Source organism: Lampetra fluviatilis, chromosome 2, assembly GCF_964198595.1.
Source record: "Lampetra fluviatilis chromosome 2, kcLamFluv1.1, whole genome shotgun sequence".
Lineage (NCBI taxonomy): Eukaryota > Metazoa > Chordata > Hyperoartia > Petromyzontiformes > Petromyzontidae > Lampetra > Lampetra fluviatilis.
Window position 1 is genome coordinate 2,617,366 of NC_136276.1, and position 27,700 is coordinate 2,645,065.

At 47.9% G+C, this 27,700-nt stretch overlaps 1 protein-coding gene across 2 annotated transcripts in view; it reads right to left on the bottom strand.

Annotated features, from left to right (window-relative positions):
- The window catches only part of LOC144939446 (corticotropin-releasing factor receptor 2-like), a 57,032-nt gene extending 46,759 nt beyond the window's left edge, over window positions 1-10,273 (bottom strand). The window contains exons 1-3 of one of the 2 annotated variants that reach the window (XM_078866699.1): window positions 9,196-10,273; window positions 8,714-8,960; window positions 507-594 (exon numbers count right to left, since the gene is read on the bottom strand). In XM_078866699.1, the coding sequence (XP_078722825.1) occupies window positions 507-594; window positions 8,714-8,743 (118 nt within the window). In that variant the 5' untranslated portion in view covers window positions 8,744-8,960; window positions 9,196-10,273. Of the gene's footprint in view, window positions 1-506; window positions 595-8,713 lie in introns of both variants that reach the window. The other variant, XM_078866698.1, reaches the window with a different exon arrangement.
- Window positions 10,274-27,700: the final 17,427 nt, after the last annotated feature.

Below are 27,700 nucleotides of genomic sequence, written 5' to 3' on the forward strand. Positions count from 1 at the left end.
CGCCACCGGCTCGCCCTTCGTAACACTCACTGCGCTGATGTCACGCGCTGTGCACATTGCTAATCGGGACATTGGTATCACCCGCCCGACTCTTTTTCTCGGCAGCCTTACCGATCGCAGCGAAACGATGTACACGTAGAGTCAGCAAACGATTTGTCCGCGTCAACGCGAACGCAATGGCATGCCAGGCGCGGTCCGCTTTGGTGTGTTACACGTGATTCGGCAAACTCCAGCGCCGAACGGGATCGAAGGCGAGAAGGAAAAAACGTGAAGCTCCGAAGGTGTTTTTTTTTGTTGTTGTTACGTGTGTTCACCGAATAAAAACAATAAAATTAACGATGGAATAAACAGGCCAGCACAGCAGCAGCCAGATTATAATTCGTGATGTGTGGGTGTCCGTTCTCACCGTGGCGCGGGGGAGGGGTGTTGGGTGTGGTGGGGGTGTAACAGAGCTGTGAGCCGTGAGGGCCCCTGCGACGGGTTTCGCGACGGCGTGGACGCATTACCCGTGGCGTTGGCATCGACGATGGTAACCTCGCATCCCTGCTCGCTCAGGATCCTCGTGATGGAGCACCCCAACACGACGCACAGCGCCTGCCACGGCGTGCACAGCACACACACACACGCAGAACGACGACAATCAGAGTTCACCTCGCATGGGAAACACATCGTCAACATCGTGCTAGGAACTCGGTTCATTAACTGCCGTATGAATCGCCGTCTGTCACCATCCTGCCACGTACTAGTCCACACAGGACAGTGCGCACGAGCTCCGTCTCCTCGGTCACCGTCCCTCCTGGGCACGCTCCTGCCCACGGCCACTCGGTTGTCGTGCTAGTTTGGATGGGTGAGTCATTCACCTGTGAGTGTGCGTCCTCGAATCCACGCGTTCCTCTTTCTCTGTTGCTCAATGCGATTCCAAGCATGTCAACTCTCCGTGGTTCATTGCGCACTTTTAAAACTCTCGTTCCATCTGTGTTGTTAATTGTCGTGTTTACGAGCTATGTACGGTGAGAAAGAAGTCCAACATACGTACAAACATACATAATTCCCGGCAGGTAGAGTCCACACCTATTAAAGCAAAACAACGCACATCTCAGCACAATGCCTGCATAGCACTTACAAAGACAAAGACGACTGTTGTTATTGTTGTTGAGCACCGAACAAGGCCTGAATGGCACATGACGAGGTGGTGTCGTCATCATCATGGCCAGCCACCTTTGTCTCCCCCCAAATCTGATGTTCACACACTGCACCAGGTACTCCTTTAAATGCAAGACAAGACGTTGGCTGTGACTGGGAACTGAACTTAATTTAAGTACCTGGGTGTCCATGGCACATTGCACAAACCGTTTCCTCCCCACTACCCACGAGAATACAACCAAATACCCCCCAACCTTTAACAGACTGTTGGGGCAAGTGCTGTTAGTGAGCACCGATGAAGACCGGCACGGCACACGAGGGGAGTCGCTGACCACCACCGCGCCTGGCCGCCTTAGTTTCCACAATTGTGATGTTTACACACTGCACCAGGTAGTCATTTTAAGGCTGAGTCGACCTAGGGGAGGCCCACCGGGACCAGTTCAAATATCCGCCACTGTTATTGGCCGTGAGCGGGAATCGAACTGAAGTCGGCAGATTCGTAGCGCGGCGTGTGTATGCTCAACTTCTTTCGCGCCGTACGTAGCCAACCCTGCAATGCGCCACCGCTCCCCAAAATAACACGCACAAAAAACAAAGATCCCCCGTATAGCCTGTAACAGACTGTAGGGGCAAGTGCTGTAAGCGAGCACCTATAAAGGCCGACAGGGCGCACGAGGGGGGTGGGTGGCCAACACGACGCCCGGCTGCCTTTGTCTCCCCAGTGTCGATGCTTACACACCGCACCACGGACCCATTTGAGGCTGAGTCGACCTATAGGGGAAACCCAGGACCAGGTTCAGAAAATCGTCACCGATTTTGGCCGTGAGCGGGAATCGAACTCTGGTCGCCGGGTTCTTAGCGCAGCGCAGCGCTAACCCCCACGGCACCGCTCCCCACAATCACGCACACGCACGCACGCGCGTCGACCATGCCAAACGGCGCACGCGCGTGCGTGCATGAATAGCCACGCCACGGCCACCCACGGCAAATGACTGGCAATGAATTGCTGGGACTGAAGATCCTCGGGAACACGGCATGCTTTCCCAAACCGCCGGCTCATTGTTGTACCCCCACTTAGCCTGTCCGCATGCCTCCCTATTGATGCACGAGCCATTCCGGGCCCACGTCCTTAACGTTCGAGAACGTCTTATCAAGATGCGGGCATTCTCACTTCCAACAACGCCAGCATACTGCTCGCCACTGAGCTCCCATTAGCGCGCGCGCACCAAGCAACCATTGCTTTCTTCAGCAGATAGATGTGGAAGGGTCTTCATCGGCAGCGGTGCCGAAGCGCACGAACGTTCACGTCTAATGCATTTGTCATGAACACTGCCCGACAACGGGTAGGGATATACATCGATTGCGTGTATCACGTTGTGAGGCAGCATCGATGGTGAAATGTGACACGTTCCGTCGGTCTCCTTGGCAGTTGTGCGCTGTCTGGACAGACGTGAAGATTGGCCACGGTTGGCCACGTACGGTGCGAAAGAAGTTCAACACGCAGACGAACAAAGATGGATTCTCACGTGATTGAAATTCATGGTGACCGTGCGTTCCTCAAAAGGATTTCAGCGTGGCCCCCAGGTGTGCCGAGCGGCAGAGTGGGCTGATGGCATTTTCCGAGCCAGCTCTGTTGTGACCGTTACACACGGTGATCCATTTATTGATATCCCGTTGGTTTTAAAATGCCCCTCTTAACTTTCCTCTCAACCGGTGGTTGTGTGCAGTGGCAGCGATTGCTGTGTGTCTTAACATTTGTGATCGATGTGTGGAAGGCTTTGAAATGAAATGTTGCTTTGCCTACCCTCTTAAGATCAATGTTCACATATTCGATGTTGAATCACGTAACCAAACGGCTGAGGGTTATCTATAAAAGGATCACCCTATACATAGGATGTTGCAGATATCTTGGAATTGTAGAAATACTGCGAAGAATATTCATGAACAATGCACTCTGTTAATCCAGGGAAACCACATTCGTGATAACCTTGGTTACAGCAGTTGCACGTTTATAAATGCACTTAATGCTTTTTTTTCCCAGGAGGGTTCTGCAGTGAGATATTTTGCCAATTCCACCACCCGCATCCGAGGGGATAACACCGCAAAGCTGGCGCATTGATGGGTTCACGATAAATACATCAATGAAACTTGCTGTACTGCCATCTCCCGGCCAGGCCACCTCGCAGCCAAACGGGTTTGTGGTTTCACAAATCTCTGCGTGATTCACTAAATAGTGTGCTGGGTCCACGCGGAGGTGCCCCGGTGGTGGTGCTTGGAAAGCCAAGTGGAGATCACAAGAAGTCGCAAGCACCTCGTGAGAGAGCCGACGCAGAAGACCCCCTCCCGAATCGCATCGACCGCACAAACCATTGCAGCAGCCGATACGAATATCTGATGATGATGATGATGATCATCATGATGATGCACAACTGGAAAATGTAAAACGCTCTGGTATATAACCACTCAATCAATGCATGATTCACAAATACGAAGGAGACACCATCGCGGTGATTCCCTCCGCTCCTCCTGACGCAATCGTTGTGGCTCAACCACCTCAATGTAGAGTGGTACCCCGGTTTACCTGAAAGGTGTAACGAATATCGAAACGGTGCAAATCAAATTTCGATGTAAAGCTTTCGTGACTGCAGGGATTCATCTTCTTGGTTCTTTCGGTAAAGTCACGTGGAAGGGAAATAATATAATAATAATAAATACAATAATTATTTTATTATGTTTTATTTTTATTATTTTATTACTTCCCTTCTACGTGACTTTACCGATAGAACCAAGAAGGTGCAAATCGAAGCAATGTGCAGGGTGGGTGGCGAAGCCTGAGGCAATGGACACCAAAGTAAAGCACGGACGATGCTGTCAGCGACGTCCGTGTGGGTTGCGGCGACGCAAGTCAGCTGGTGGTGGCGGTGGCGTTGATAATATAATCATCCAGTGACGACGTAGTTGCGGAACGGCGTTAAAGGGGCAGACATAAATCGTGGTATCACCGTACAATTGCAGTTGTTGGGGTGCTCTTCTTCATCAACATCAACCATGCGAACAAGAAGGCGACAGGCGCGAATATGTATTGAGGGGGGTGGAGTGGTGGGACGGGGTGTTGGGGGGTTCGTCTCGTAGTAATTACAAGCTCCTTACGTTTAATACATCACTGGCACGTGCAATTAGCGCGTTCAGCGGCGGGAGTGCCTTTCGCCCGCCACGTGCTCCGCTTGTTGTCGATTAAAGCTGAACGCCTCTGCAGAAGCTGATCCCTCTCTGGGGGTTACTGCTCAGCACGCCTGGCAGCTGTGTGAAAATCTGTGTGTGTTATATATATGTGTGTGTGTTATATGCCAGTGGGGAGCGGTGGTGTAGCGGTTAGCGCGCTGCACTACGAACCCGGCCACCTGAGTTCGATTCCCGCTCACGGCCAAACACCAGAAACGATTATCTGAACTGGTCTTTGGTCTCCCTATTAGGTCCACTCAGCCTTAAACGAGTAACCGGTGTGGTGTGTAAACGTCAGCACTGGGGAGACAAAGGCGGCCGGGGAAGGGCGGTTTCTGGCCCCGCCACCCACACTAGTCACAAGTCGTATCTCAGCCTGTAATGGGAATCTCCTAGGTCGGCTCGACCTCAAATGAATAACTGTTGCTGTGGTTTGTGTTTGCACATCCGTTTATGGGGAGACAAAGGCGGCCGGGATCTGATGATGATCACGAAACCTCTGCGTGTGTCATTACAGCCTTAATAGGTGCTCGCTTATAAAACACAATGGTCTACAGCCTATAAGTAGCAGCTAAAATGTGTCGTTTTATTTCACTGGTATACTTTAAGACGTATACTGTATTATACATTATTGGTTTGAAGCATCATGCTCTTTAAAAACGCTGACAGAGACCTAATAATATGCTTATGAACATATCGAATGAATGCGTTGTATGCAGGGTATATATCCCATATACAGACACATACACCGTGCACACCACGCGTGCCATTTTACAATGGCATGCGACTCATTTTTGACGACAATTCAATGAGAAAAATATTGTCGATGTCAAGCCAATGCTGGATGAAGGCCTCTCCACAAGGCGTGTTGGTTACGGGGGCTGTTTGACCATACTTCACCGCGCCTGTCCAGACGGCTTGGTGAAGTGAAGGGGCGAGAAAATCGTTGAAGATATCAACAGGACACTGGTATACAGTGCAGCCTAAGCCTCGTCTGTGTGTTCACAGTGCAGTGTGCCAACCCCCGAAATACATAATTAGACAACCACTGTACACAATAAACGTGTAATACGTACGAACACACACACCTTTACAATCACGATGAAGCCTCTAGAACACGATGTCGGTCAAAAACTATGGATGTTTTTTCTCTTATCCCTGCTGAAAATTAACAATGATTTCTGAGTTACCGTTTACAACACACACAGACACACACACACATCTTCTACACTCTAAATGTTCCCGAGACGGCCGGACACATTTACATGTTGTCTTACTACACGTGTGAAAACTATTAATAGCATTCCGATAAAGGCGAGCATATGATGGATGTGGAGCCAAGTCGAGGTAGGCGCCACTGCGAGCCAGCACCCAACATTTCCACCAACCATGCTCACCCCATGCGCCAGCTATTGCCTTGGCGACAGTTTGACCCCGAGGCGGTGGAGTGATCTCTGGATGAGCACGAGGTGCCCACCTGCTGCTGCTCCCCTAACCCAGCGTCGAGTGGGAAGCTCGTGATTTCGGGGCAATATTCTACGCGTACATTATTGGCGAATGTGCTCCAATTTTTTTTTTCTCTCTTTCTCCCTCTGCTTATGCACCACCACCACCAACAACGTTAGTGCCATCGCCAAAATATCATTTCGTAGGTAGTCACGGTATTAGAGCCGGTGGCCTATCGCTTTGCACGCTGCGCTTTGAGCCTGGTTGTTTTTGTTTACTACCCGAGTTCTGGCCACGGTCAACATCAGCGGCGTCGCGATATCTTAACCGGTGAATGGGCCCCTATCCCTTCAACGTGGAAGTGCGGACTGTCAGGCAGCCTTCAATCGTGACACGGTTTGACACAAAGATGTTAGTGAATGCGTATTCATTGTTGTAAGTCATACTTATCGTACTGTGCATAAGCGAATACAAACTGCGTGTAAATGATACGTTCCAGACGCATACGCGTCGCAACTGGAATAGATTAGAAGCTTCTAGATGGGTTAGAAAGCTTACATTTGGCATCAAAACTGCTCGGAAGTTGACTGGATTCACGAACACGGCAGGCTTAGCCGAACATTCTCCATCGCTTCACCTTAAGACCTTCTGCCGAACATGTAAACCTGCTCCATCGGTATCGTCATCATCGGTGAACTCACCTGCGGTTTGGAGTTGGACGCAAAATCCGACGTAAGAGCCTGGCATAGTCGGATCGCGGTTTCTAATAGAACATTACAGCATATGCAGTCTAAACACTGCACTGTTTATGAAAATGATTCACAATTACATTAAATTGCGTCATTATCCTTGGCGCTCGAGGCAGCTCTGTAAGACGAACCAGCGGGGGTTGCATATTTACATCAAAAGTAATGATCAGAGGCAATGCAGTGCTTATCGTGATTATGCACTACGCATGATGCACGCGCACGTTAATCTTATACACAACGCAGCCAATGCGCTGTGAAGCCGCCAGTCTAAGTTCGATTCCAGGCCACGGCTAACGGTCCAGTCCCCCCCCTCCCCCCTTCGCTCCGGTGAAATATTCAACAATAAAAAAAATTCTTTAAATGCGTGGCATCGGGGCGGCTAGAGTCCTCTCGTCCTCTGGCTTGAGATGGCTGCCACCTATGGGTCAGATGATTGTCTGCCACCATTAAGCAATTGGTAAATAAATATTTATTTATTTTTCCCTAAACAGTGTAAAATTTGTGAATTTTTTTTCACGAAAATGTATTGTCACGCACAACGAGTCTGTGTGCAAAATGTCAGCCCGATTGGATCACGGGAAGTGGGTTAAAAAACGACCGAAAGATTTGCACGGTCGTAAGCAAGCAAGCACGCAAGCACGCAAGCAAGCAAGCGAACGTAATATAAAGGATTTAAAAATAGAATCCCGTGACTGACGCCATGGCGTGAGGAGGAGGGCTGCGAGCAGGCAGGAGATTCGCAAAGGGCGCTCTGGGTTATTGTTGTTACGATTTCTCGTAGAGAGCCCGCTTCTCCGCACCAGCAAATAAGAGACAGCCGCCTTTGTGATATTCTTCTCGCAATCATGTACTCGGACCACTAAAAGAACAATAATAAAATAATTTTTTTTTTTTAAATATTCGATGTTGATTTTTTTTTTACATTCTGGCGGAAAGAACTACATTAACAGAAGCACACATTGAAGAGTTTACAGCAAATTTAAGTGAACCGCGTCATTCTTCAACATTCCTTACTCCCATCTCCTGTTGCGCGTCGCTATATATACTGTCGGACGAATTCTTCCTAACTTCTTCCGCTATTTCACTTCAATTCAATGTGTAGTGTCTGCTAGGCGGAGAATCGTCCCGTGCAGCCCCATCTAGTGTCGTTGTGGCGAGGGCCCGCAGAAGCCACTAACAACAACAAGAGTTACCGTTGGGGTGCGGTGAGGAGCCCAGCCAGCAGTCAGCCAATACAACTCGACAGGCTGATGAAGCTTGAGAGAGAGACAAAACACAGACACGGAGACACACAGACACTGTCTCTGTGTCTCCGTGTCTGTGTTTTGTCTCTCTCTCAAATTTAGTTCTACCTGATGACGGTTGCTTGTGTTGCAATCGAAACGTCGAACTATATCATTCAATCTATTTTCTTTCTACGTGACTTTACCGAAAGAACCAAAGAGTAATTCCTGCAGTCACGAAAGCTTCACCTCAAGGTTGATGAAGTTTAGCAACAGTGTGAGTTTGTCTTCTTGGTTCTTTCGGTAAAGTCACGTAGAAGGGAAGTAATAAAATAATAAAAATAAAACATAATAAAACAATTTTTTATTATTTTATTACTTCCCTTCTACGTGACTTTACCGAAAGAACCAAGAAGATGAATCCCTGCAGTCACGAAAGCTTTAAATCGAAGTGTGAGTTTGGTTTCTAACTCGCGGTTGTGCGGCGCGCTGCCGATACAGGGAGCTACGGGGGCACAAGTGGCGCCTGAGCTGCGCCCTAGCGCCCCACCAGGCCCCCAGTGCTCTTCGGTTATCCGCGCTGAACCCGTCGATGGGAACACCAAACGCCTCTCGCCGCTGCGCACGTTCAATGCGTAACGCGCGCTCTCCGTTTAGCGTGCGGCAACACGGGACCAAACGCATCCCGTTGCAACGCAAACGGAGCGTCTATTCGCCGTTGCCGGGGTATTATTCGGAGTACTGCAGTATCATCATCACCATCAGCAGCAGCAGCAGCAGCAGCAATAACAGTTGTTAACGATAACAGATCGGTAGACGGACAGCGTTGCATACACGCGCGTGGAGTTGTACCCCAGACGACTTTAACGACGCGCGCGTGAAAGCTGGCGCACGGGCGCACGCGAAGGGAACGCTCGCTCGCTCACTCACCTCGACCACCAGCACTCCACGTCTGCCCATTGTAGCCCGCGCGTGTTCGGTGCACGCTCTTGCCTCGACGAAACAAACAAACAAAAAATTCACGACGAATTCGTCCGGGCCCGTGCAGCTCCTTGCGGCGGGAGGTCGCTACGAGGCTCCTCCGCTCTTCCCCCGCGATGACGACGACGGTGCCGCTGCTGATATTTGTTGGATTATTTCAAGATTTCTTCAATCGGCGCACGCTCGCTCGCTCTCTCTGTCGCACGTCGAGGTGGAGAAGACGGTGATGAGATTGTGGTCCGCGTGAGCCGAAAACCAGGACAATAACTCGAGCTTTGATCACAGCAGCGGCTGCTCTCTGCACAGGAACCAGCTTACTCGCACAACCGCCACCCACGGCCCCCGACTCCTCCGCTCACTTCGCCTCTCGCGCACCTGAACGGGCCTGGTGCAATCAGCGCCGTCCACCCATCTACCCCCCCCCTACTCACCTACTCGTTACCTATCGCGACGTCTTCGGGACGGAACGACCTCGACGTAGAGTCACGAAGAATCTGCTGGAAGCGAAACCGATGTGCTGGCCATCTATGCGGGGGCGTTGCTGCTGCTGCTGCTACTGGTGGAGTGATAGCGCCTTTTCAGAGACTCGCAGTGAGTCCGCGTATTTAACTCGTTGTCTACCTGTCAACGCACGCGTGTGCGCGTGTTGTGGACTTCAGCGCGCTGCGTAAAATTAAAATTAAAATTGGCATCAGCGCTGTGTACGAGGATAGTTATCGCGCATCGCACAACTAAGCGCGCTGCTCTCTTGGCACGGCGGGCACGTGCGTGTAACCTCGCACGCGCACGCGCGCACACGCACGGTGAGCAAATTGAGAGCGACGCAAGTGAGTTGCACGAACGAGTGCGACGAGTTGCCTTGACGAGTCTCGACTGAGCTGAGCGCGCACTCGCGGATTGGTGAGTGGAGCGCGACTGCGCATTCAGTCCACGTGGCTTTGCTGTAGCGATGGACCCCCGTTCACCTCCCGTGCGCGCACTGCCACTCGCGGCCAGCGAGGCCACTGCCGATCGCGGCACGGCGCAGAGCGCGCCAGATGCATCCGAAATCCGCAACGACGCGCAGGCCCATCGCTATTTATAAACTGCGGCAAGGTTCGTCTTCGCCTGGAACTCACGCGGGGGCCTCTATCTGCGCGGTTGTCTGTCCTGCAGTCGCTTAATTGGATTATGCAAACGTATAGGAGAAGCGAGCTACATGCTGCGGACCCATATGCTGTGCCAACTTTAACTTCAAGGGTAAAAACAGAATTGCTTCGTCAACCGGGACAAGTTTCAGCGCGTCGCCTCGCACCTAATGCTCAACTCCCATCGCACGTAGGTAGGCTATTATTAACCACAACATCGGTTCGCTTAGATTCCTGGGCTATAAGAGACCTCGCAAAACCGCATGCTGGTCACAGACTCTTTACGAGCGCGGAGCGACCCAGCACGGACACCGGCAGCTCGGCGACACCGTGGTAACTGAGCGATTCACATGCGCGCTCGCACGCACACACACATACAGACACCGCGTGCACGAGGGGGCAATGTGGAACCCTGGGAGTGGGATACACCGCCCACCCCACCAAGCAAACCACCCCGCCCTACTGCCTCCCCCCCTCCTCTTCCCTCACTCACTCCCTCCCTCCCTCCTCCGGCGACCTCTCCCGCGATCACAGCTGCAGCTTGAAAAACTCCGCGCAGAGATTCCTTCTGATCCACGCGAATGCGCGCGATGTTCCGCACGCGGGGTGTGTCCCGACCCGGCTGGAGGTACGTACGTGACACTTTGCAGCCACCAGCTGCCAGTGGCGCATAAAATCACACGAGTGATTCTCAAACTCTAGTGCCAGTTTACCAATCATTTGCTGAGTGCAGCGTCCGGTGGGTTAAATTACACACGAATGGAATAAGAAGGGGGTACACCTGGAGGGGCACATCGTGTGGAGTCGCGAGGACTGGAGTGCGGGAGTCAATGCGCTAAATAATCGCCGGCGACAACGATGAGCCAGGAATTGCCTTGCGGCAGTTCAATGTTGCCATCTGCATGTGATCATTTTCGAAGCGGCGTCCGACATTCAAAATCCCACTGTTTCTCATCAAGTGAGTATTGGCGTGGTGTTCATCTCCTTTGGGGGACACGAGTCATTGGTGGAATTTCCACATGCCTATGATGGGGGCCAGTCTGCCCACGTGGATACTTGGTGTGGTATTTTATCAAATGAGCACTTTGTAAATTTTCAAATGCAATGCCATGTGTTGTAATTGTTACAGGTTGTGCCACTAAACCAGTGGCGGCGTAGCTATCGAGTGTGCAGGCGGTGCAACTGCCACCGGAACCCTTGAGCCAGAGGGGTTACGATAGAGCGAGCAGCATTGCATAGGGGGTGGCCCCTTTCATTCCTTGCACCCTACCACGCGACATTGCTCCTACCCTACCACGGACAGCTCTTGCAAACGTTGCTGTTGAAATTTTTAAATGAACTGATTGGCAAGCGCGTTGGCGTCATGACCTCAACAGAGTGCTAATTAACTTTTTCAGAAGAAGGGTGGATGATGAATGTGACTCCGTGCATTAACCCCAGCTTCCAAGCCCACTGCATAATGACATTCAAAGCTGTAAAATCTCATTTTGCGCTGTTGTAGAACTATATTAAATAAATAAATAGAAGTATAAATAAATAAGGACACACATTTGTCTCCGCATCAATGAGAACTATGTTTCGGTCCATTAGCCTACAGACCTGCATTAATGTTAAACACCAGCATGCGATTAAGGAGGCCAATTCAGGACCAGGGTTGACCGGTGTTGCACTGGAGCCATCCACATGGTTAATGCCATCCATAAATGACATCCACAGATGACATCCACAAATGACATCCACAGATGACATCCACAGATGGCATCTAGTTGGTCACCACGTGTTAATAAGCCAGGTCACCCTTGAAAAAGAGACTTCGAATTTGAATATATTCTCACTTTTTTTTACTTTATCGATCAACCTGGCAATACTTGCAGCACCCGTGTCACTCTGATAATGAGACTGAGAAGGTCAACACCAGTCCAAGATTTTGTCCACGTAATCAAATTACGATGTTTAATACAGATTTTTGAAGAGCCATAGATTAATTGACTGAAGCAAATATTTTACTCCAATGAATAGGTGCAGGCTTGTTTTTGTTTACCTGTTTTATGGGTTTGTTTTTAAATACAGTTTTGTGCTCGGGTTTCCAGAAAAATGCAAACAAAAGAAAGATCTGAGTTTTAAACGTGAAGTTAGCTCTCTCTGTTATTGTTCCACAGTCTGTACAACACAGACTGCGGAACAATACTATGGGACAATGCTGTGGAACAATGCTGTGGAAAAATACTGTGGAACAATGCTGTAGAACAATACTATGGAACAATGCTGTGGAACAATTCTGTGGAACAATACTGTGGAACAATACTGTGGAACAATGTTGTGGAACAATACTGTGGAACAATACTGTAGAACAATACTGTGGAACAATTCTGTGGAACAATGCTGTGGAATAATACTGTGGAACAATGCTGTAGAACAATGCTGTGGAACAATTATGTGGAACAATACTATGGAACAATGCTGTAGAACAATTCTGTGAAACAATACTGTGGAAAAATGCTGTGGAACAATTAAGTGGAACAATACTGTGGAACAATGTTGTGGAACAATTCTGTGGAACAATGCTTTGGAACAATTCTGTGGAACAATACTGTAGAACAATTCTGTGGAACAATTCTGTGGAACAATGTTGTGGAACAATTTTTTGGAACAATAATGTGGAACAATACAATCATCGCGAAGGCAACGACGCCCACCACCACGGGGGGAGCTTCGCACGGGAACATTTCGCGTGGCAATCGCACACTCAGATGTCAGGGTTTTGCATTCCTTCTCACGGCAGCCAGCCAGCCAGCCCTGGAGTTTGCGGCTCTGCCAGATATACACACATTGGGGGGTAACTCGCCGAGCTGTTCGCGTCTAAGGGAACTGCACCGCAGGAAAGTATTCGCCGCCAATGCTGACTGTGACGAGCCTGGAGCTCACGTCCATCTGATTAATTACCCCGTAGCCAGAGCAGGCTGTGCGGCCTGTGGCATCTGCATGGAGGGGGGGGGGGGTCGAGAGTGGGTGGTGTCCTGATCGTAACGTTGGATCACGACGCAGGCTAGGAGACGTGTGAGAAGTATTTTCCTGCATGGGGAGAAAGTGTTTGCGTGATTCGGTGGTCTTGTTAAACGACTGTTTCACACTGATGGCGCCTGCTCTTGTGAGATCTCGCAAGCGAAACTGGACTGACGCTGCTGAATTGAGCTGAATAATTCAGCCACCCCTCCCCCTACACCGTTGGTGAGCAGAATAATTGTCACGGTTCATGGTCATGATTCGATTTCAGGAACAAATATATATTTATTTTGTAATATTACGGTGAATGTAGCAGCCCCAATTTGTTTCACGATTCGCGTAAACCAATTACGTAGGGCGTATGCAAATTTAAAAACAGTTATTCTAAGCATTTCTTGTGTGCCTAATAATGAATATTACTTGATTACTCGAAGCATAATTATTTTCACAATCATTAGTAATTGCACGTGAGACTGCCTGTAAATGCCAGGTCTTGGGTTTGAGAGGTGGCTAGGAGATGGAAGCGCAGCGATGGATTCTGGATTCTCTCCGTATGGAGCTGTCGGTGTCGGCATGTCGACTTCACTGTAATGTGATGTGAAGGTCGAACCCATGAAAAAACAAACTTCGATTTACGACCGCGTAGTTCGCCGCCGTGGCGTCGCTACTCACAATGGGACCTGGCACCCGTTGCTGACCGCAGCGCATTCAAATCAAAGCTGCCATAAGTGCCCTAATTAAATTATCCTCCCACCTGGACCACATTTAACAAGCAATCGAGCTGCATGCAGACATCGTGGGCAAAGGGTAGTTATTAAATGTCACGGGAGCACATGTAAAGGCTCGGGTAAGCAGGCAGACTGGGTGATAACAAGAACTTTTAATTGCTTCATTCGTTCGGTGTAATCCCTGCCTCTGCCTGCGACAGCTGCCTCTTATATTCATCTGGCTGTAATTCTGTGGGCACGAATGTCATTAAATGTAACGCCGTCCTAGTTGCACGTCCAAACAATGTGATGTTGAGTCTGCATATTCTTCTGTCAAACAGTGAGGACACAATGAATGTTGGGGTAATTTGTTTAGCAATGCAAGGGTATTTCTATTCTTCCGTTAGGTGACCTTCAACTCAATCAGTGGCTCTGGGACAGTTATGGAAATTCCACATTACCATAGTGAGGCCAGTCCTCTCTTGCCACCTTCCCATTGTCAGTCAAGTGCTGAACATTGAGGCTAGCTGGAGCACCTGAATATGAAATTGTAGCCCCTGCTCTGCATCTACATCAGCCATGCGAAAGGAAGAAGAGACAACTGTACGCACATATTCGTCTGTATGTCTCAGAATTCTCACCTCTCTGTATGGGGTGTTGAGAGTCCTCTTCTGTGGGTGAGTTTCTCCATCAATTTTGCTTTCATGGCATTTATAAACATATATAAATATATAGTCGAGAATGAATTGACCAAACATCCCAAGCAGGACTCTCATGGAAAAACAAAAGGCATGAGACTCGTTGAGGCTTCCCAAGAAAAACAAACACAATATGTCTATTTAAACCTTTTCGTTTTAGAAACATGCGCGTAGATTACTTAGTTTAGTTAGCTGCTATAAATGTCCACGTGATAAACCACTTTGTTGAGCTATCATTGATGGCCAAGTCGCTTCTGAAAAATAAGCTAATACGTCAGTGGGCTTTTCCTGGTGAGATAAACAAAAATGGTTGAGTTTTATTTGTATATTTTTTTAAGTGATTTGTTTACCTTTCCTATACTTTGCCCTCCTATCGTGTGTTTTTTGTTTGTTGTTGTAACGTTGTGATCCCACCCCTCTTGGACGTCTGTGAAAAAGAGCTGTATAGCTCATCGGATTCCTCCAGTATCAATACATATTCTGATTGATTCTGACCAAGTGGTAGGTATACATGCTGTGTGTATGTATGTGGTTTTAAGGTGACCTTATGCTGATGTAATGTCCACGAGCTCGGGCAGACTGACGTGCCCAACGGTCAAAGCAGCTGCCGGCTCCTGTCCGTGCGAAATTCTATGTCTCAGAGATGTGCTGCTTAGAATGAAAACAAGAGCTCCCTTATACGGCAATGTTGCTGTATACGCGAGGCAGGGATGTCTGTATATGTATAATGTGAAGTGGGGAGCGGCGGTGCAGCGGTTAGCACGCTGCGCTACGAACCCGGCGACCCGAGTTCGAGTCCGGCTCACGGTCAACATCGGTGACGATTATCTGAACCGGTCCTGGGCCTCCCCTAGGTCGACTCAGCCTCAAATGAGTACTTGGTGCGGTGATGTGTAAGCATCACTTCTGGGGAGACAAAGGTGGTCGGACATGGTGCTGGCCACCCACCCCCCTTGTGCACCGTTCCGGAATGCATAGGTGCTCGCTAACAGCACTTGCCCCTAAAGTCTATTACCGGCGAAACGGCGAATCTTTGTCTGTGTCTTGAACTGCGAAAATCTCTCCGTGAGTTGAACTACGACCGTAAACGGGATCTTCCATTGTCATGCCAATAATAACGACAGTCACAAGTTTACTGCCGTTTGCTAATCCACTGCCTGACAAAGGCCCAAGCGCATGTCTTGTGAGTTGTTTGGCCATTCTTCCCCGTTCTGATATCAGCCGTGTAAAGGAATCGAACTCCGGTCACTGGGGTTCATGGTGAAGTGTGATAACTGCTGCACCACCACACCACTCAAATAATAATGACGATGTTAATCAGTTTTTTGTAAGTTCAAAAAGTGTTCTACAATGTTATTGTTGTTTCTAGATTTGAAGCTTTCGTGACTGCAAGGATTCATATTCTTAGTTTTTGTTCGGTAAAGTCACGTAGGTAAACATTTTAAATTAATAAAAGTAAAATAAAACAAAAGAAAAAATCACGACGTTTCGGAAGCAACACAAGCCTCCGTCTTCAGGTGGAACCGTCACAGCCACGACAGCTGTATCAAGTAAATGAGAGATCACAAGATCACAAGAAATACCACCCCGTATATATAATGGTTGAGGGGGGAAGGGCCAGGAACGGCACACTTTTTATTATTAATATGGTAAGGTGAGGCTTATTGTTGTTGTTGTTGACAGTCCTGAGAGCCAGTGATGTAAATGCAACAGTCCGATGGCAGCGATGTCGGGTTTCCCGAACACCACAGTCGTTAATCTTCTCACCGCAAGGGGTGTGACTTTTCTGACCCCAAAGTTTCAAGTTTATTTTGTTGAACCGGGTGAGAACTCCAGAGACCAGGATACTCTAGTGTCCTTTGCAACAGTAACCTGGGGCATTGGTTTGCCAGTTGGGGGGGCAATGTCTCATATTTACCGAGTAATTTGAGTACTCTGAATAATTTTCAAATTGACAAATTGTGGAGCATCACGACAACACATATTTGGGCCTCCTCAGGGGATATTGAACATCCAGTTTGAAGCAAATCTTTCAAAATATATATGGTTATTAGACACCGCAGTGCTAATGAAGACGGCCGCTGGATTAGAACGACGAACCTCTGTAACCAGTGGCAAAAGCGCGGCCGCTGGGTCACGTCAGCGCTCGGAGATTCGTGAACACGACGACGACGATGACAGCGATGAGAAGCCAAAGATAACCGTGGTCAGGATTTGAACTCGTGACCCCAACGTGGTACGAAACCGGGCCGTGGTCCAGCCGGTTATGTAGCGTGTGCTGTGTATGTTTCGTAATGGGGAGCGGTGACGCAGTGGTTGGCACACTGCGCCGTGAAACCGGCAATGGCTGACATCATTCGAGCAAGTTGTATCCTAATGGGTCATTTAATCAGCTCTCACTGCGCAGTGTGGTGAAGTATGGTCACGACTGACATGGCCGCGGGAGACCTTCTTTCTGCGGTGGATTGACAGCAAACTGAAATGTGTTGGTGTTTATTCGTGTCATTCCATTTGTAATGCTGCGTCTCGGCATTTGCACCTGAACAGATGTCAAGAAGTATAATGGGGGAGTGGGGAATAATGCCGATATGGACAGATGGCACCCATGACCGCTAATAAGTTGTGCAGTGGTGAGGCCCCCCTGTAACCCAGCAGTTTTCGAGGTGAGGACCTCACGAATCACACAAATGACGCTAACTCCCTTCCTGTGGTGCTTCAAGGTGCCATATCCTGGCTTGCCAGGAGAACGCGGTACAGCGAATGGTGGACTAATATCATCTGCCCCTTCTGTATGGGATAGTGTGTTGCCTCCTCGCAAGCGTCGGTTTTTTCCAGGTGCTCCAGTTTCCTCCCACTTGTATAAACACTCATTAATCGGCTGAAAACATCTTAATATCTGGATGACTACAGACATTGGGCAATTGTTGCCACATGCTCGTCACCTGTCTGCTTTCCAGCTTGACTATTGCTCCTCATCGATATGAAACTGAACAACATTTCTCTCCCATGTGAGACTAGGCTCTAAGAAAAGCTGTCTCGGGGGTGGACCAATCAACTTCAAGGACAGTGCATACAGAGTTATGTTTTTTGTTTGCATTATGACTGCAGGTATTGTGGTCTATGCAAACATGACTCCTTGTAAAAAGGTGTCAGTTTTGTTGCCAGATAGATGGGTAAAAAACCAATTATCAACATTGCTCTCATTGTATTTCACGGTACGATATCGCTCTCGGTTTCTATTATTATTTTGTGAAAACAACCCCCAACCGACCGATGGTCTTGACTGCCTCTTACACAAGCGGGAGAACGCGACTGTGCGACTGCAATTACGATCAGCGGGCAACGCCGCACGAGTTCCCTTGCAGCGTGCGAGCGCCGCCCGAGCCTGCGATCGACAGATGTAGACTGCATCCAACAGCGGCCTTCACTGGGAATGGATTTGCCTGATTGTCACCAATCAAGTAATGCTGGTTACCCAGGGCATTATACAATTGGCTTCAAGCCGATGGCCTAATGCACGTGCGGCTTTTTAGGTTTTTTTTTAAATAGCCGTCCAACAAAATGCCGGTGGCTATAAGTAGGCAAGAAGGATGTTACTTTTTTTGGTTTGGTAATGCGATCGAGCGTGCGCGTCTATTTCCGTATAAATAACCACACAGCCAGGGGGTGTGTCTCCAAGCGACTAGCGTTCTTCACTCGGCGATGGCTGCAGGCAGGAGCTGTGTGTCTACAATGCGTGCCCCCTTCGTTGGGAGGCAGAGGGAGAGATCTGGCGTGGATTTGCCGCATTGATTAAACCAAAAAAAATGGTTTATGATTTGCTGTGCTACACTGTAAATTCCACTTGTTTGAAATATTCTATCACATTTCAAGGCAATCCAGACGGTTAATCGGGCGGCTTAGACCACGGTTGATGGATGAAATCGCCTGCCCAGGCAAACGTTGTGATTATGAGATGCATGAAACAGATACTTCACAGGCAAAAGAGACAGTGCCAGTAGAGGAACTAGGGGGCGTGCAGCAACTAGGTTTATAACATACCACTACGCGTGGAGTTTGCGTGCTCTCCTCCACAGCTTATGTTGCACTATACACGCTGCTACTTCAATTCCACAGTGATTCGGTTCAACACAGAGGCCAGGACGCTTTGTTTACCTTCAGCTATTTTATTTAGCATCGGGGTTGCAGACAGTGGGGGTAAGGGGGTCAGGGGGGGGGGGGCTGATTTTCATGTCAGCAGCCCAATTATGAGCGAGTTGGCCCTTGCCTTGCGTTTGAGTCTCCGACATCCCCGCCACATTGCAAGGTACATGTGTGTGCGTTGAACTTATTTCGCACCGCACGTAGCCAACCGCGCTAATTGAAGGCGCCTTCTTACCGCAGAGACCTCAGGAGTCAATGCCCTCCCTGCCAACATCAATTTGAGGATTTTTAGGTGATTCTTTGACTCTTATCAAACGGTCACTCGTCGCCACTTCTAGCCACGGTTTACGGTCCATATCTCCCCATGGCGAGAACCAGGGCTCTTTCGCACACGTCCACTGTTAGATTGTCACTAAAGCACTAGTTAATGGTGACGGTGGGTTGCGCTTGCCCTGAGCAGGGTTTGAACTTGCGATCTGATCTGCTGCGTAACCGGTTAGGCAGCCCTGGCTCTTTCGCGCGCATCCTACCCACGAACTCATAGCCAAATCCAGTATCCCTTAATATCAAATGAAATTGCTTGGAAACCACTAATGACTGTTGTTTTTACGATGTAATTGTGGTGCGGATCTAACGTTGTTCGACTTTGTATGTATTTATATATACTGTATATACGCATGGTAATGGTCATCTGGATGAAGCAAGCGCCGATGCAGTGGTTAGCGTGCTACGATATAAACCCAGCGATCTGAGTTCAATTTGTTGCCAGGGCTAATGCCAGTGCCGAGTGATATCTGAGCTGTTCCTCAGCGCCCCGTTTACCATCGCACTCTTAGCAGCACGGTGACCTCTGGCCAAACAGCCTCCACGGCTGACAAAGGCACACCAACGCCGATCATCCTCGCAGTAGCAGCAGCAGCGGCGGCGGCGGCCGCTTTTGGCTGCTCGCCATCCAACAAAGACGGCTGACACCGAATCGTCGCGCGGCACTTTCAGATGACGCTGCTTCTGCGGCCCGTCTGGAAAGCGATCTTCCCTTCCGATATTAGGAAGCCACTGGAGCTATGGCGCTTTTAAAGCATTCAGATTGACAAACTCATTTATTTAGAACTGCTGTTTGTGTGTTTCATTTGATGTTCTCATCCCGCACCTCCGATTAGCACGGTTGGCTACGTAGGGTATGAAAGAAGTTCAACATAAATACACCCAGCAGTGGATCGATGGAGGCTGCACATGAATGAGTTGCAGAGAAATAGTCAGATTTTTCAGTGCTGGTCAATCAATACATTCCATAACTGAGAAGCAGCGATGAAACATTAAAATACAAATTGTCTTTTTTATATAAAGATGGGAAACTGTAAAGTGGCTGCCATTATTTATTAATACTAAACGGTGAGAATGATCCTTCATCCACAACGCTTCATGACCCTAGAAAAAAATATTGCATCTATTATACACTTAACAACAGCTTCCGTTAAATCGATTGCCTATGGTAGCTATGTGAACAATCTGAATGTAAATGCTTTAGATTATTGCCCTCTACCTTATTTATACATCATTTTGTTTCTATTATCAACTTGCGTTAATGTGTTACACTTCTGTTTTCAAAGCGATACACTATAACATGAATAATGTTTTTATTTAAAAACAAATGTTGGTGTATGTTTGCCATTGTTATATATCTGTTGTATCAGTTGATTCAGTGACCCAGGTCTCCCACGAAATATAGAGTTGTGGACTAAGTGCACTCTCACCTGTTGCTAATGGTGTAATTAATTACCAGATGAGGATATCCCATTTCACCCTGGCGCTGACAATGGAACATCATGGCCTGCTCCTGCAAATGATCGCGCATATATTTAGCATCCTCTTTACGGCGTAGATATTCACAGTAAAGTGTATGGCACCCTTGTTGGGTGGAGCGGTGGCGCACTGATGAGCGCACTTTACGTTGAACTTGGCAACCGAGTCCAATTCCTGGCCAGAGCGAACATCAGTGGCAATCAATACTCTTTGTTTTTTTTGGGTAAAGTCACGTGACTTTACCAAAAAAAACAAAGAGTATGGATCCTTGCAGTCACGAAAACTTCAAATCTAGAATCAGTTGCAATGTTCGCCTATTCATGGGGCCGCCCTTGCCAGTATCAAAGTATAAGAATAGGTTTTACCCTTTCTGGCAATAAAACACATGTTAAGATTTCGATTTAAAGCTTTCGTGACTGAGATGTTAAAACGCCAAACAGAAACCTTTAACAAGCAATCATGTCTGCATTAACCACACCACGAACCTGTGGTGAGCATGCAGACGAGGCTCTAAAGAAGAAAAACTGATTGGTGTGGACCAATCAGTTTCAAAGACAATGCATCATCATATACAACCTGAGCATGTTATTGTTCGTATGTTCACCACAAGTAAGTGTGGTTAATACTGACATGATTCCTTGCAAAGGGTTTCTGTTTTGGTGTTTTAACATCTTAAAACCTCTTGTTTTTATTGCCAGAAAGGGTTCAAACCTATTCCTGCCTTTCCCCCTTCATCAACTCGTCCCGGACAACATGAGGAAGTCTGCTCAAACAACTCCCATGGCTGAAACAGCATGGGGAGCCCTTCGCAAAACAATGGCTTGACGGAGAGTTTTAAATTACGGTGTGTAGAATTACATTGCGTGGTTGGTGGTTCTACAAGCTCTGCACAGACATCACTCGAGCACAACCGACGCCATGCACAGTGGACTTGCGTAATCCTGCAAGTGTTCGCTATGACAGAGAGCTGCACGTCACGAGTAATCGTGTTATGTGCGACACATGCAATCAGTATCCACGGGCTCCTCTGAGACCTTAACTCACGAAGGGCGCCTGCATGCTAAACCTGGACTGCAATTTGTAGTTTTGCATTGGCGTGAGATGATGATGGTCAGTCTGAAGCCAACGTGTTTTGTACGCGTATGTGCTCAAATGAGCGTTGCTCTAACGCATTGGAAGACAAACACATATGAAGGCTAGCCTCTCTGTTTTGATTAACCCCGGGGGAATGACGGGTTTAGTTGAGCCCATGCATTGATAACACCAGAGCTGAATGGATTTTTTTTTTTTTACAAAGCTCCATCATCAGCATGTTGAATGCGTTTGTTCAATCACAAATGTAAGACGCCCAACGTCTTCGGCGAATCATTTGTTGCACAATTCAATTTGCACGTTTGTGTTGCATTAACAAGCGGCTGCCACTCCCGGTGGCAGCTGCTCAGGGCGCGCGCACGCGAGGCGGCCACTTGGAGCCCTCTCAGTGACACGAGCACCGCCTGGGATAATTAAATGTCCCTCTCACATCGAAGTCGCTCCTCCCCACCCACCGTGGCTCCTCCCCCCACCCACCGTGGCTCCTCCCCACCCACCGTGACTCCTCCCCACCCACCGTGGCTCCTCCCCACCCACCGTGGCTCCTCCCCCCACCCACCGTGGCTCCTCCCCCCACCCACCGTGGCTCCTCCCCCCACCCACCGTGACTCCTCCCCACCCACCGTCCCCTGGCCGAGCACACACTTCGCTCGTCATCATCTTTTTTTTTTACGATCAGTGGAAACAAGAAGATGCTCGGTGTATTCGGCACTTTGCTTCGTTCATCATTTCGTAATTTTTCTTTAAACTTAGCTTTATGCTCGTCATCATCAGCCACGGTCTATCCACTGCTGAATTAAGGAAGGCCCCCACAACCCACTGCCAGTTTTCATGGTCCTGCAATATAACAATAATATTAATGATAATCCACGTGTAGTGGTGTTCACTGAGACACACATTCTGGAGTTGGAGGCAATACGTTTATTAACAACTGTCCCTCTCTGACGAACTCTAAACGCGTACGGGTTCTACAGTTAGGCGTAGCTACACTGTTAACGATGTGATTTAGCAAGTTTAGCTACACGAACGGGTCAGTCAGCCAAGTACACTGCCTGACCCACGATGCCGAGCGAAGTCCGTAGACCCAAAGAGACGACGAGACGTGGGACCCAGGATGATTCCACAGAACGAGCCCCGATCCCTGTCGGGGCTTCCCCTTTATCCCCCCGCCCTCGCCCCGCCCCCCTCTGGATCATGCCAGGAGCTCCCGACTCCCTGCCACGTGTCCCTCGAGCCCCCGAGGGAGGTCCCCGACGCCCTGCAGCCCTCCTGTGATAGTGGCTGGCGCTAACACCGTGGTGACACTACAACGCCGTAGTGACATCATTTACGTCACTACACACGTAGCTCCGGCAAAGAAGCTCATTTCATTGCTCCACCCCCTCAATGGAGATCTGCTCCTGCACTTTATTCATCATCGTCGTTATCATCAGCCATGAGCAATGGTCAAAACACGGCTGGATGAAAGCCTCCGCATTCCTCTGTAACTTTTACAATCGTGCAACAATCATTCACCCAGCGCCTGTACACGAGCTGATTTCATCGCTTAATCTCCCAGCTGGGCGTCCTCTTTCACAGGATCCGTTCCTTGCCTACAACTCGATGAATATTCTTCATCATCGGCCATCATACCTTGTATGTAAGTATTATGATCTTGCTTTGCATGGGGTGATTGGGCAAGATTTGTCAAAGTCTTGAGACTTAGGGACGATTACATAATCTTAGGTAAATGTATCATCATTATGATACTCACACATGCATAGTTATCAGGCACAAGTGACCTACAAGTGTAATCGGTCTTTCATGACCGAGTGTACGATGAAGGCCTCCCACTGGGGACCCTGTGAAATCTATCTCTTCATTAGCTACCAGCCAAATTCCGAGTGGATTTAAGCTACTGAAGACGATTGCTTGTGTTGCGATCGAAACGTCGTGATATTTTTTTAATTATTTTTCTATCTACGTGGCTTTACCGAAAGACCCATAGAATATGCTATTAACCTATCTGGCTTTAAAAGGGAACACCCCACATTACGTGCAGGAACAAATACATTTATACATTCCATCAAGGTCCTTAAGATCTTGTGATCTCCAACTGCTCAGCACTCCCAGGTCTAGGTTGAGCTCTTTTGGTGATCAGGATTTTGTTAATGTGGCACCCAAGCTATGGAACGCCTCGCCACTTGAAATCAGGCAATCAGAGTCGCTAGATATATTTAAGTCTGCTTTGAAACCCCATCTCTATAAACTGAACCGTCCCTCTTTAGTTTGGTCGGTTGCCCTGGTTATGTTTTTGTTTCCTGATTTTCATACAATACACATTGGGTTCCTAGAATGGAATGCGGATTTTAAATCTGAATTATTATTACTACTAAGTACTGCAATCTCCAAAGATAGACTTCTGTTGTGCATTTGTAAGTTCGTCCTTTTCTCTCAGAATCGAACATGAGCGAAGTCATCGGGGCAACATCGCCTCACCAGTCCGTGTGACCAATGGTGCTGGAGAATGAAACTTTGTCGAACTTGCTCACGCACGCAGAACCCATCCAGTAACATAGACTCGTAATTCAGGCGATGATTTTGGCACGGTGATTATAAGCAATATTCGGAATTCACGGGGTGTTGGGGGGGGGGAAGCAATAATTTACAGAGGTATAAAAATGTGCTTAATTATAAAGTAGAAAAATAACTGTTAAAATAAACCATTTAATAGTAAAATATATATATACTTCAACTATGCCGCTCCTGCCTGATATACAGCAGGTGACTTACGGAATTTTCGAAAAGAAATCAAGGCAAAGCCTCCTGTCCTGTGTTTCTAGAGGCACTTCCAACGTTTGACCGACGACCATCCAAATTTACGATTTACGTAACCACAAAATTACGGCCTTATGATACATCAGCACATTTCGCCTGTGTGTGAACCAGGCCTAACACGAGGGGCGGGTGGTGGGAGGTGCTGGGCTTGAGCCCTGCACCACCAAATGTCGCTTTGACCCCTCACCCAAGGTCACGCTCCTTTGCGGTGAATCAACGTTACTTACGGTGCCCCCCACACAAGAGTTTTATGCCCCCCCCCCAATCTGAGAGCAGCTGAGGCTGTGCGTGGTGTTAGCCCAGACCCAGGATCTCAATAATATGCTGGTTCAGTGTTCAAGGGTCTTATTCTTGTAGCTGAGGATACCAGTTCCTGTCGGTTGTTTTTGTATTTTGTTAGTTTCCACCAACAGGAATGTTAATATGCTATATTACATTATTCATTTAAGCTTTATAACTTGCAAGTTGTCTGATGTGTGCACCCTCTCATGTATCTTCCACATAACCCAGATAACCCCCTTAGCAATAAATTAAATACATGAAAAGTTTATCCGTGTAGGTAAAAAAAGCATATTATAATTGTATGGGAAAGTGTGCCTTGACATTGCCACCATTTATTATCAGTAACAGTTTGATGTTACAAGACACGGTTATAATAGAGTTAAATTTCAACGTTAGATCTTTCCCACAAATCGAGATATATCTATGAAAATTTCAAAAGAAAATAATTAATCCTCTGAGAGGGAGGGATTCATGAGTTGAGAGACGGAGTTTTGTGTATAGTGGCGAGGAAAGAGCTCGCAAATCCTTGGAACATGAGCAAGCAAATCTTCCAGCAAGCACATCAAAGCTATAATTATATCGCTTATGTTTTATGCATCTCATTCCTTCCATGTAACCAATGTCATAATCAACAAAATATTACCTTAACTTGTATTCTGAATAAACATCCAAATGTTTGTTGACAGCTATGATAAGTTATTAAATGAAATTAAAATCGTATGTAGCCCTTGGTCAATCCCCTGCTAAATTATGACCTACCCCTCACTGTGTCAGTCATGGGACTTGTTTTTATCATGGTTCACCACTCTGGTTATAGCATACTGGAGCATATATCACTCACGACTGATGTTTGCCGTGGCTGGAAAGCAAGCTTAAGTCACCGGATTCATCACGAAGTGTACAAACCAACACCATCGCTTCCCTTTCAGGATATATTTTGTTTTAAGATATTGTTGTGGCTGTAAATGAAGTATTACAACATTCTACGTAAAAAAAATTTCCCTATGGGACTGCTGTGACATTCTCTCATCAGCCTTGCTCTCAACATCTCATTCCTGAAGAACTTTCACGCAGGCTGTGTGCTTGCCCTTATACTGTTCGCTTTTTATTAGTGCTTCTATAAATATCAACATACAAGTATAAACGTTTAAACCACATGTTTAGCTCCCATGAAATGTGCAATTAGTATGAGTTTCTTGTATTACATCTATGTTTTTTGTATGCACGAAACACCACGTATATTGATCGTCCAAATTCTGGTTGGCATTAAGATGAGATATTCGTGGGTCTTTCGGTAAAGTCACGTAGATAGGTTCAAAGAAAATGACAAAAAAAATAACAAAAAAACTACGAAAACGCTAAGACACCTATTAGCAACATCAGTAAAGATGAGCGCTGTGAGCTTTCTCAATTTAAAAAAAAACAGATGACATCGTCATCCTCTCAGCCGACAAGGGCAATGCCACAGTCATAATGGACAAAACTACATACAAATAACAAAATTCAGGGCCTACTTATTGATGGTGGTTATACCAAAATTTAAAGAGATCCCACCAACCGCCTCGTTACGAAAACCAACAATATCATCACTGATTCGATATCTTTGATCACCCAGATTGTATGGTTTACCAAAAATCCATAAAGAAGGAACACCCCTTCGTCCTATCGTCTCCACCATTGACTCGCCCACCTACAAACTGGCCCAATTTATGTCTGAGACCTTACAACAAGCATCCGTCATCAGGTGTGAAAGCTTTGGCTTGTGTTGCGCCCGAAACGTCGTGATTTATTTTATTTTATACCTACGTTACTTTACCGAAAGAACCAAAGAGTATCTATTCCACATGGTGAACAAACATAAGAGCTCAGGAGATGGGCTGTATCAGAGAACGGTGGTTATCGAAGTCTCCTGTGGAAAATGTCATGGTCTGGCTTATTTCAACTTAAAAGAGAAAGTGCTGTAAATACTTCCCCTGTGAGCAGTTATCACTAGAACGCGAATGACTTCGGTTCAGAGTCTTCAGCAACCCTGAGGCTATCACGCTCGCCTGTCCAAGCGTTGCACGTTTGAAGTTACGATTTTTCGTACGATGAATTGGATTCCCCCTCCTCCTCGGAGACATTTTTCCTCCCGAGCCCTTTGAGTGACATCGCACGGGTGATTTGAAGGGATAGCCTCCGTCAACAAAGACGTACACGGTCCCGGGTATTGCAAGCGAGCCTTCCTCCACTCGGAGCACACGAAACAACAGCAAAGCGCCATGTGCTAATAAACACTGCTCTGTCTGTCTCTCTGAGCATGCACATCATTTCCCGCATGGCTGTCAGGGTGAAATTACATAATCATTTCTAAACCAGCGGTCCCCAACCTTTTTGGCACCAGGGACCGGTTTCGTGGAAGACAATTTTTTTTCACGGACCGGGGGAGGGGGGGGTCATCATTGGGTCTTTCCCCCTTTTCAAAGAAGCTCTCCAGCGACGTTTGTTTTCTACTCACGTTGGCTACTCGGGGCTAGCAGCTTGTGTTTGTGTTTGACTCATTGTGGCTACTAGGGGCTAGCAGCTTGTGGGCTCACCAACACCGTGACTGAGACAAGTGCGCAGTGCGGGAAAGAGGCGCGGACGGAAGTGGTGAATAATAAAACAATGGGGGCGGACCACGCGCGGACTCACCGCTCTCACCTCGTGCTCCTGCTGTGCGGCCCGGTTCCTAACAGGCCCGGGGATTGGGGAGCCCTGTTCTAAACGATAGAAATGACACGTGGGTTTTCGCGACCAATATTATCCATAATAAACGTTTTTGGGTTAAATCGCGGCGGTATAAATGTGTCGAAACCCTCCAACACCCAACACGGCCAATCAATAAAGGATTTGTCACGTGACAACCCAAAACCCTTTGTTAAGGATAGAAAGGACACTTTACAACAATAACGGCAAAAATCCAACACATTGGCATTTGCTCCTTTCTCATCGAGTGGGATTTCTTCTCCTCCTCCTCCGTAATCTGGTAATAGACCTACGCTGGGATCAACCGAGCAGGAGTGACACACGATTCGCGGACACTCGCACAGACACGGACGCATTACGCGCACACTGCGTGCAACGTATCACGGACGCGCACGAGACACAACGCGCATTTGTCTTCATTTGCGTGTTGCGGTGACCCACGGGGGGAGCTGCTCCTTGCTTTGTCTCCTCGCTGGATGCTCGGGCTCCATGGCTGAGCGAGCGTGTCAAGCTTCTTGTTGAACGAGCGGAGATCGG